The sequence below is a fragment of the Taudactylus pleione genome, unplaced genomic scaffold (assembly GCF_031769625.1).
Source record: "Taudactylus pleione unplaced genomic scaffold, aTauple2 ptg000562l, whole genome shotgun sequence".
Lineage (NCBI taxonomy): Eukaryota > Metazoa > Chordata > Amphibia > Anura > Myobatrachidae > Taudactylus > Taudactylus pleione.
In genome coordinates, this window is record NW_028284964.1 from 3,993,156 (window position 1) to 4,003,776 (window position 10,621).

Sequence of the window (10,621 nt, forward strand, 5' to 3'; positions counted from 1 at the left end):
GTCTCAACTGGCTTCCATGGCTGCCCTGAAATACACCCGCTATGTGACGCAGAATAAGCCCCACAGCCTGCCTTTGCAGTCACCTCATTATTTAAGTGCAGCAACCTCCCAGGGACTGAGGGAAGAGGCACTAAGGGGTCTAGTTACTAAGCAGTGTTAGGAGACAGAGTGAAAAGTGAAAAGGAAGTGATAAGGTGCCAGCCAATCAGCTCCCAACTGTCATCTCACAGGCTGTGTTTGAAAAATGACAGTTGGGAGCTGATTGGCTGGCACTTTATCACTTTCCACTCTATTTCCTAACACTGCTTAGTAACTAGACCTCTAAGTGATAGCGGACCCGATTCAGAGGCGGACGCAGGTGCAGCCGATGGTGCGCGAGCTTGCGGAGCCGTGGGCGGCTATAATATGCAAATGCCAGTTTCAGCCCTCCCCTTGTGTACTAGCGTGCGCCAGAATGTGCAAGCCCTGAGGTGTAGTTACTCTGTCTGACTATGGCCTCTGTGCTCGCGGCTCGACGTCTGAGAACGCAGCCGCTATCCCTGGCACTCCTATAACACGCCCGCGAGACGATCTTTTTATTGCGTTGACCTCAGGTCACCACATGAAACTGTGATAAAGAGAACAAAAACCACAGATAAACATCCTCCAAACAGCACAATATAGGATTTGGTGGAGTCTATTAGGTTAACATTAAGGGGCATATTCATCATGTTGATTATCGGGGCCGGGGCGGTCCCCAATAAGTAACATTCTTGCTCGCAGCGAGAGCCAGAGCAATTCACCATTTCTCTGACGCAGAGACAGCTGATCCAAAAATCTTCAGTCTCCCCCGAATGTTTTCTCTGCGACTTTCGTAGCAGTGAGAATTAGCACGACGGAGTCAGGCTCGGCAGTGCTAGGAAGGTGCAGGGGAGCGGGAGCAAACGCAGTCTGAGGATGGCGAATGCTCCCGTAGTCACGTTCCGTAAATATAGTATTTTCAGAGTTTGATGAATTTAGGGGTTTGGGAACGGGATACCGGCACTCGGGGTCTCGGCGGCCAGAATCCCAATGTCAGCATCCTGACAGGGTCACAATCCCAACAGAAGGATGTAAGTCTCCTAACCCTCCCTCCCCGCAGGCTAAACCCCCCCCTTAGTGCCTAAACCTAACCTCCCTCCCCCGCAGTCTACACCTAACCCTCTGCCCCTAGTGCCTAACCCTCCCCCTAACCCTAATACTTACTGTCAGGATGCCGGCATCTCCTTACACTGGGGATAATAATTAATTCCCGAATTTAGGTCCCCATAGGACAGATCGGGGTTGAAAGGTAAGCAGCAGTTATCAGTGATCTATCCTGCGTTACCTTGATGATGAATAGCTCCAGTGCTTAACTTCTACAAAAGTAAGTGAAACTTTTCATTTACACCTACTTTTGTAGAAATTAGGGGCCCCATTTCACAACGAACATAAACATCAGCGGCATATTTAGTTTAGTATCACTGTGATACCAATGAAGATGCCACTGGTATTCATCATTACTTACCTAGCCGGCAAGGTCCAGTGAATCGTCTGCGTCCCCCGCTCAGCTGACAGCCTATTGCTGGCATCGATGAGCTTCTATGTCATGCGTATGCGCGACGGTTAGTCTGTGCAGGACTGTTTCACCTGGCAGGGACTCGGCAGTGCCTGGAAGGCTTTGCCCGAAGCTGGAGTGGCTGCTGCTATGGATGAAGATAAAGTGGACGGAGAATAAAGTACCAGCCAACCACCACCTAACTGACTGACATGCAGTTAGGAGCTGATTGGCTGGTACTTTATCTCCACCAAGGCTTAGTAAATAGACCTCCTTAATGTTAACACACTGTAGGAACTCCACCTAAATTCTGAGAGAAATTATTCTCTTCTGTCATTTATGGTCTGCCGCAAAAACAATTATTTATTTTATTTTTCTTAAATTTCAGGTCAGCTGCAAGCGAATGCTTACTGTGAGAATCCAGATATCGTATTAATTGGCAACAAGGCTGACTTGTCAGATCAGCGAGAGGTCAACGAGAGGCAAGCAAAAGAGCTTGCCGATAAATACGGGTAAGTCATTTGGTGCCACCTAACATAACGCTCTTTGCTTTGCTAGTAGCCAACAATTCCTAGGTAATGACTAGCCTGCCATCTTTTGGTTCAGTGGGTACGGAGCCCTGTGTGTGGCATACTACCCGCATCTCGGCTTACACCGCACCTGATTCACTTCATTTTGAATGGAACAGCAGAACTCCATTAAAAAGAAACTTTATGAGGATCACAAGGACCAGTTGAGGCAGCATAGGGCAGTGCCAGTATATAGGTGGGTACACAATAGACGATTTATCTGACAATATAGCGAATTGGACCGACATAACGTCCGGATCGTCTAGTGTGCGTGCACTATGCGCGCGCCTGTGTAGGGACACCGGGGTAGTTCCATCGGCTGCATGTACAGCAGATGGAGTGATCCAGCTGCCGATGCTAGGAAGGTGAATGGTGCAGGCAAACTGTGTATCGGGTGGTCGGACACCGGATCGTGCGGTGTGTAAGGACCACCCGATATATCCCGCTGTCGCATCTGCTATCACTGGGTAGACAAATCGTCTAGTGTGTACCCAGCTTAAGACCCCATGGGAACCCAGGCCCAAACATACTGGTTTGGGCCTCTTCAGTTACAACAGTGGTTTTCAAACTCTGTCCTCAGGACCCCCCACACGGTTCATGTTTTGCAGGTCACCCAGCAGGTGCACAGGTGTAATCATTACTCAATGACACATTTTAAAAGGTCCACAGGTGGAGCTAATTATTTCACTTGATTCAGTGTGGAGACATGGAAAACATGCACTGTTTGGGGTCCTGAGGACCGAGTTTGAGAACCTGTGAGTTACAAGAATGAAAACATTAAAAAATATATATATTTGCTTGTCTTTTATCTCTCTTTTGTAATAAATGCTTGACTGCTGAATATTGACTGGCCTTTGTGGTGTTTGTATTGACTGGCCTTTGTGTTGTTTGTATTGACTGGCCTTTGTGTTGTTTGTATTGACTGGCCTTTGTGATCCTCAAAATGTTTTGTTTATCTGAATTCCACTGTTTCATTCAAGAATAATAGAATGGGATGGGCTCAAGCAGAGAGGCGATGCAGTGTAGTATACACACTGATGGGACATTTGATAGGGCCATGCGGCTGGCGGTTCAAATCCTGACAGCGGAAGCCCGGCAGTGAAGATCCCGATAGGTAAGTATATTTTCTATTTACTAACCTAACCCCCCCAACCCTAACCCTCCCTTAGGGGTGCTAACCCTAACCTCCTCCCCAAGTGCCTAACCCTAACCCCCCCTTCCCAGCAGCCTAACCCCAAGTCTCCCGGGGGAGGGGGTGCCTAACCTCCCCAGGGGGTGCCTAATCCTAACTCCCCCCCGGGAGCCCCTAACCTAACCATCCCCATCCCCCCCCCACGCCAGGCTTACCTTCGATTGGTAAACAGGGTGGCAGGCTCCCGGCGTAGGTCTAATGACAGGCGTCGGGATTTCGACACCTGTCATTAGACAGTCGGGATGCCGACAGTCGGCATTTAGAACGTCGGCATCCCGACTACATACCATCTGAAATATTGGTGATCAAGCTGCCTGTTTCCTGAAATCTTCTTGCCAAAGGAAGTACCTTTCAGTTGCATAAAATATAAACGAAAAACCCACATGACTGTAGTATATGTAAATAATATAGCCGATATTTAATTCAAAATTATGCATTTGTTCATCATTTAATGTTAAAAAGATGACCACGCGTTTTACATCCTCTATCCAAAACTTCATCAGGGAGTAGATTACAGCAGGTACTTCCTTTGGCAAGAGGATTTCTCGACCCAGGCAACTTGCTCAGATATACACTATGTAGACAAAGTGATTGGACACTGACAGCAAATAGATCAACAAGATGTTATTGACGTCTGTACTTTGTAGTTCCACCACGTGCAGTGATTACAGCAGACATCCTTCTTAGCAGACTGTCCACAAGTTCCTGGACAGCAGCAGGCGGTATGTTTTGCCATTCCGCCTTAAGTACAGTGACCAACTGTGACACTGAAGAAGGTCGAGTCGGTATAGAACACACCCGTCGCTCCAGTTCATCCCAGAGGTTCTCATTGGGGTTACGATCTGGACTCCGAGTTGGCCAGTCCATCCGGGAAACCAAATTTTCTGTATACCAGTCCAGCGCCACCCTGGAAACATGACAGGTGGCATTGTCGTCCTGATAAAAACATTTGTTTCCATAAGACAGCAAGTTCATGGGCCTCCCTACCAAATGTTCTTGTCGAAACCGCAACACTTGGAACTCGTGAACAATGGTTTGCATTTCACTTGCACGGGGGTGTCTAATCACTTTTGTCTACATAGTTAAAATCGATAGGCTTATCTGATTTACACTATTTGGCATGCACAGTTAAGTCTTAATTGTTCAATCTACTAGAACTGAAACCACTACTTTCTACATTTAAGCAAGTCTATTACTTATTATTTTATTTTGTTATTTAAGATGCAATCATGCCTATTTAATAATTTTCAAAAAACTATATACAAACAAAATAAAAAACAGATTACATAACACACTGTAAAATTAGTATAGAAGTCACAAAAAATACTAAAGTATAATCCCAGAGATTACTGGAGAGACTGTGAAATTAAATGATTAGACCCTGCAGCGTTACATAGAGGCAGTACCAATCAGAGGTCACATATATTTCTAGACCTACAGCCATGGCCAATAGTTTTGAGAATGACACAAGTATTGGTTTTCACAAAGTTTGCTGCTTCAGTGTTTTTAGACCTTTTTGTCAGATGTTACTATGGTATACTGAAGTAAAATTACAAGAATTTCATAAGTGTCAAAGGCTTTTATTGACAATTACATTAAGTTTATGCAAAGAGTCAATATTTACAGTGTTGATCCTTCTTTTTCAAGACCTCTGCATTTCGCCCTGGCATGCTATCAATCATGTTCTGGGCCACATACTGACTGATGGCCGCCCATTCTTGCCTAATCAATGCTTGGAGTTTGTCAGAATTTGTGGGTTTTTGTTAGTCCACCCGCCTCTTGAGGATTGACCACAACATCTCAATGGGATTAAGGTCTGGGGAGTTTCCTGGCCATGGACCCCAAATTTCGATGTTTTGTTCCCCAAACCACTTAGTTATCACTTTTGCCTTATGGCTAGGTGCTCCATCATGCTGGAAAGTCATTGTTTGTCACCAAATACTTGTGTCATTCGCAAAACTTTTGGCCATGGCTGTTGTCTGAACAGTCCTGACACTAGAAACGGCCTGGGATTTCGTGGCTGATAAAATGTGTCTTAAGAACGATGTTTCAGCATCTAATGTATACCAGATAATGTGATTATTATCAACAATGATCAGTCCAGTAATATTGCTGCTAAAGAGTTGGTATCTGCCTACATATCAGTTCTGTTATAATTGATACGTGGTTAATACCGATTACATTTTTTTTTCTTGATCTCTTATTATAAAAGTCACAAGTAAGGTGATTATTGAAGTGACTGCGCGCACATTTTGGGAATAAATTTCCATTGGCAGATTAAGATACTCCACTTCACTCAGCTTTATTATTAGGCAGCCTGATACAGGACCTCTAACCTTCGGAAGGGCTGCACATGACCCTTAACCTCAGTAGTAAGTTTAAATGATATATTTAATCAAACAAGAGACACCTGGCCATGATTCTGAGTCGGACGCTATGTTGAAGTCGGACGAAGTTGAGCAATTTTTTTCCCTACCGCGCATGCATCCACAGTCCACGCGCAGAGTCGCAGTTGCAATTCAGATGTATGGTCTCAAAAATGTCTTAAAAATGAATTCTTGGGAGGCTACTGAGAGATGGCTGTGCGGATGCACATAGATGGCCCGTTTTATGGGCCTGTTATAGGAGTGTCGCAGGCGTGTCACTGTAGTGGTTGCGAACTCAGAAACATAATCTGACGGGGAATCTGCACCTAGCAAGGGCCTAGTGCAGGCTACGATGGTGCCAACGATGGTTGTGTCTAAAGAGACAGGAACAAATAGGAACTGTGGCTGCAGATAGAGGCATTCTACCAGGCCATAAATGCATTTTTTTTTAGTTAGCTGTAACAAAGCCCTAAAAGAATAATACAGAAGACTCTTATAAATAAGATTATATTAAAGAGATAAAGATTTATTATAATACACTTATTTTCCATGCATACTCAGTTATCAGTCTTTTTATTTGTTTATTTGAACATTATGGTTGCAGTAATAAGTATTATTAAAAAAAAAAAATAAAGTTAGGTTTTACAGTGCACCAGTGAGCAAACTACTTTATTTTTAGTTTTTTAATTTCCTATAAACTAGTTTTGGTCAGCTCTTTATATATTGGGAAGCGTTATATAGATGTGTCCACATACATCTATCCTTCGTGCGCTATAACTCGTGCCACACATAACGTGGAGCTCCATGTGACTCTGTAGCACAGAGCGTCTTTTCTTGCAACTTTTTACCTTCAAATGCATCTTATTTACATAGTGATGCAAATATTTAGCACAAGCAGCTTCTGCTGATTAAAATGATATGCAGCATACCTATATTCTGTGTTCAACTGCGGGTGTATCTGTATGCGAAATGCTACGTTAGTGTTACAGCCACAGACACTGTAACGTAGCGTTTCGCATACAGTTACTCTCGCAGCTGCACACAGAACATAGGCATGCTGCATATCATTTTAATCAGCAGAAACTGCTTGTGCTAACTCTTCGCATCATTATGTGAATAAGACACATTTGAAGGTAAAAAGTAGCACAAAAGGATGCTCGGCGCTACCAAGTCACACCACAGCATGGCGCGACTGGAAGGGCTGTTTAGCGCGCAATGAGGCTAGATGTATTTATACACATCTGTAGCTACATATTTCCGTGAGTAAAATTGCACAGTGTTACCTTGTTCAAGTACCGTCTTTAGTTTAAGGTGGCTTAACCGAATAATATTTCTTGTTTTGCCAGCATCCCGTACTTTGAAACCAGTGCGGCAGTCGGGCAGAATGTGGAAAAATCAGTTGACACCCTTCTAGACCTGATAATGAAACGCATGGAACAATGCGTCGACAAGACCCAAGTACCGGAAGCAGTTAATGGCGGAAACTCTGGAAAATTAGATGAATCAAAACCAGGAGGAAGAAAGTGTGCCTGTTAAATAGAAACAGCAGAAACACGAAGCAAATAAAAGAAACACACGCAGACTGTGAGAACCTGGTACGGCTCATGTGCAGCGGCTGATAAAACCACCACAATGCCCCCTGGTGGCCAGTGTCTACTCTGCAGCCGTTCACAGCTTCATACCATTAACAATGTTGATACACCTCCCCCCTCACATTGTTATGGTATATGCCAACATCTCTTGTGAAGAAAGTGTTAATCTTATATATTTATACGCAGCATAAATGATAGAAAAAAAAATATGTTTCTTACGGAAAAAAAAATGGTGACTGTGGTTTAAAAAAAAAAAAAAAGGGTGTATTTTGTTTTGAATCATGCGATGTACATTTTTAGGTTGGATTAGGTATGCAAGTCGCTAAAGTGTAATTGCAAGCACGTCACTGAATTACGCAAAAACGGGCTTTCGACCTTGTGCTGTTTACATTTCAGGAGTTCCCCATTCTCTTTATGCGGACGATGAGACGTTTAGCTGTCTACCAAACATTTGTGGATTATTCTGAAGTATCTTTGTCTTATATTATTGCTTGGCGTTTATGTACCACTGCTGATAAAACCAACTAGTGTTCAAATCAGGGAGTCGTTTAGTCCATCTGTCATTGTCAGGATTGGGCAGTTTTGCGATCCGGCCTTCGATGTATCACGAGACTCGATGTGTATGGGTCTTTGTAAATATCAGTTCTTGGTTTCTGTAAACGGACTCTTTGCTCTGGCGATGTGGTCACTTTGGGGTGATCCTGTAGAATGGAGTCATCTGAAGCTGCTCTGAAAAAAATGTCTTTGAAGGAACGACTATACAATTTCACACCGTATTCTAATAAACAGAGAGCTCTTTCTAGACCGGGAAACATTTTCAGGGCTATCAAATGAAAGTAGATGTTTTTGAAGCTCATTGAGGGGGAGATGTATCAAGCCGTGGAGAGAGATTAAGTACCAGCCAATCAGCTCCTGTCATCTTTCAAACACTGCCTGTAAAGTGGTAGTTAGGAGCTGATTGGTTGGTACTTTATCTCTCTCCACTTTATCCCTTTCCCTAGTTTAATACATCTCCCCTTGACTGAGACCCGAGTATTTCCTCATTATTTTTTATGTGAAGTTCCACTTATGTCGGAACAACACATGTAAAGCAAATCACTGCATAAGGTTAATAACAACTGCTTATTGTAGCCGTAGTAACTTCACAACCATGTGTACTTGTTACCATAAGAATGGAGGAAGAAAACACAAGAAACATTGCTATAACATTATAGAATATGGAGTACAAAAGAGGGGTTGGGTATGAAATACCGACGTGTAGAATGCCGGCTGTCAGGACTCTGACACCGGCATCCCGATGGCTACAATCCTGACAGGGAAACGGTTTTGTAGTCCCATTTACCCCCTAACCCTCCTTTCCTGCACCGTAACACTAGCCCTCAGTACCCCGCACCTAACCCTCCCAGTAAGTGCCTAAACCCAACCCTCCCCCCCTAGTGCCTAACCCTAACCCCCCCCCCCTGGTGGTGCCTAACCCCCCCCTGTCTGGAGCCTAACCCTAATCTCCCGCAGTCTAAGTCCCCCCGGGACGCCTGAACCTAACCCCCTCCCGCGGCTACAGCTACCTGGCCTCGCTGTACTTACGATCGGGACGCCGGCTGTCGGGATCTCCAGCCATGTCGGGATTCCGTTGCCGGTCTTCTCACGCTGATCGGGAATCCAGCGGTCGGCATCTTGTCCGGCGGTCAATTGACCCTATCTCCAAAGGAGAACATTCCCAAAGACAAAGATACGATTCCTGTTCCTCCTCTTTTATAGGATATGCCCCTATCCCTTCCTTTTTGAGAGCATATAATATTCTGTGTTTAATGTTCGTTCACTAGTGCAATCCTAACGAAGTGCCAGGGTTATGCCAGTCATGAAAGAAGTGAGTAAACCAAGTACTCGGGAGCAGTGCCAGCGCCTATGCATGTTAGTGGGTGTGGTTATGCTGAATCGTACTTTTCCAGAATGTTTCATAAAGTTGTAAAGAAAACATAAAAAGGAATGGCCGCTTTGTAATAATGAAGTAATACACACAGGCATCATCACTGAGTTCCCCTGTATTGCCACTGTGAGGAGCACTGCCAAGCAGCTCAATGAAGAAGAGAAAGCCAGGGCAGTGTGGGGACGTCCATGGGTCGTTTTAAATGTCATTTTGTAGATTTTAGCCATGGTAACTAAAAATAAATATATATATATATCTGGGAAATACAAAATTTCACACATTTTGGATTACAGAGTCTTTTTCTTTATTACACATTTGGAGGATATAGGGAAAATCTTATTATTTTATTATTATTTTTTATTTTATTTATTTTTTTAAGAGCTCAAAAACGCCTGAATACAGTAAAGAGGGATCTATTTTCTGGGCTAAACCAATGTTCACTGCCTCATCATAAATATTAGTCTTGAAGTGCCTCAACTGGTTCCTAGTAAATCGATAGGTTGCATTCTCATTAATGTGGGTCCCTCTTACAAAATGGCTGCCTGCATTGTGAGAGGGCGATATGCTGTGAGCCCGTGTCTGTGTAGCAGACAGACTGTGTCTGGCGGCCATACTTGTTTTCCCCTCCATTGACCTTTTGAAAATGAGATAATGATTGGTAGTTGAACAGTCGAAAAAAAATGATTATCAGATGTATGATTAAAAGGTGCTTAACTTTTTTTTTTAAGTATATGGTATTACTATGTTTAATATATTGATCTGTAAATAACACTTCAATATGACCTGTTTGCATTTACCAAGAACTACAGGTGAGATGCTGGGTTTTAGAGGTAATGGTTTTTAGTAAGCAAATATATCTGCCTTTGAATATAGCCTAAACAAATGTATTACTCTGGCGAGAGGATATTGCTTTCCTTCCCGCAGTCTGTTACCAGTTGGTTTTTTAGAAGAACTTTGTTGAGATTTAATTTCCAAACTTTTCCTGCTTGGTCAATAGCTTTAATAACAAACTGGTGGTGATCGATATTTCTTCCTTCAGTGATTACAATTCACCCACAAAATGCTGATCATGAAAAAAAAAGTGCCCCCCTCCTCCACAAAAAAAAAATTTAAAATCTAGTGGGCTAATGATATTGTGAAAATGTAAAGTTCTTATTTTTGTGCCAATATATAGTATGAATGTCATAAAAAAAAATCTATGAAGTAACGTAACGTTTTGTTTTGTTTTTATTCGCTGACATTTCGCTTTCATCGGAAGTTGTACTGTGCAACTATTACACGGAGTCGGCGCCAATTGCCGTTTCTATTTAAAATTTGTCATTGCAAAACGTCGGAGACTCCTGTGGCAGCAACGACATTTACAGGCGGACGCGGCGCTGAGGTTTGCGCAGTTGAGCGATTAGTTGCTACTGCCCATCCC

The 10,621-nt window shown here is 43.4% G+C and overlaps 1 protein-coding gene across 3 annotated transcripts in view; it reads left to right on the top strand.

The window, feature by feature from the left end:
• Nucleotides 1-10,408, top strand: part of RAB27B (RAB27B, member RAS oncogene family) — a 321,089-nt gene extending 310,681 nt beyond the window's left edge. For all 3 annotated transcript variants that reach the window (XM_088452999.1, XM_088452997.1, XM_088452998.1), the window contains 2 exons: nucleotides 1,944-2,067; nucleotides 7,029-10,408. In XM_088452999.1, the coding sequence (XP_088309125.1) occupies nucleotides 1,944-2,067; nucleotides 7,029-7,218 (314 nt within the window). In that variant the 3' untranslated portion in view covers nucleotides 7,219-10,408. The remainder of the gene's footprint in view (nucleotides 1-1,943; nucleotides 2,068-7,028) is intronic.
• The last annotated feature ends 213 nt before the right edge of the window (nucleotides 10,409-10,621 follow it).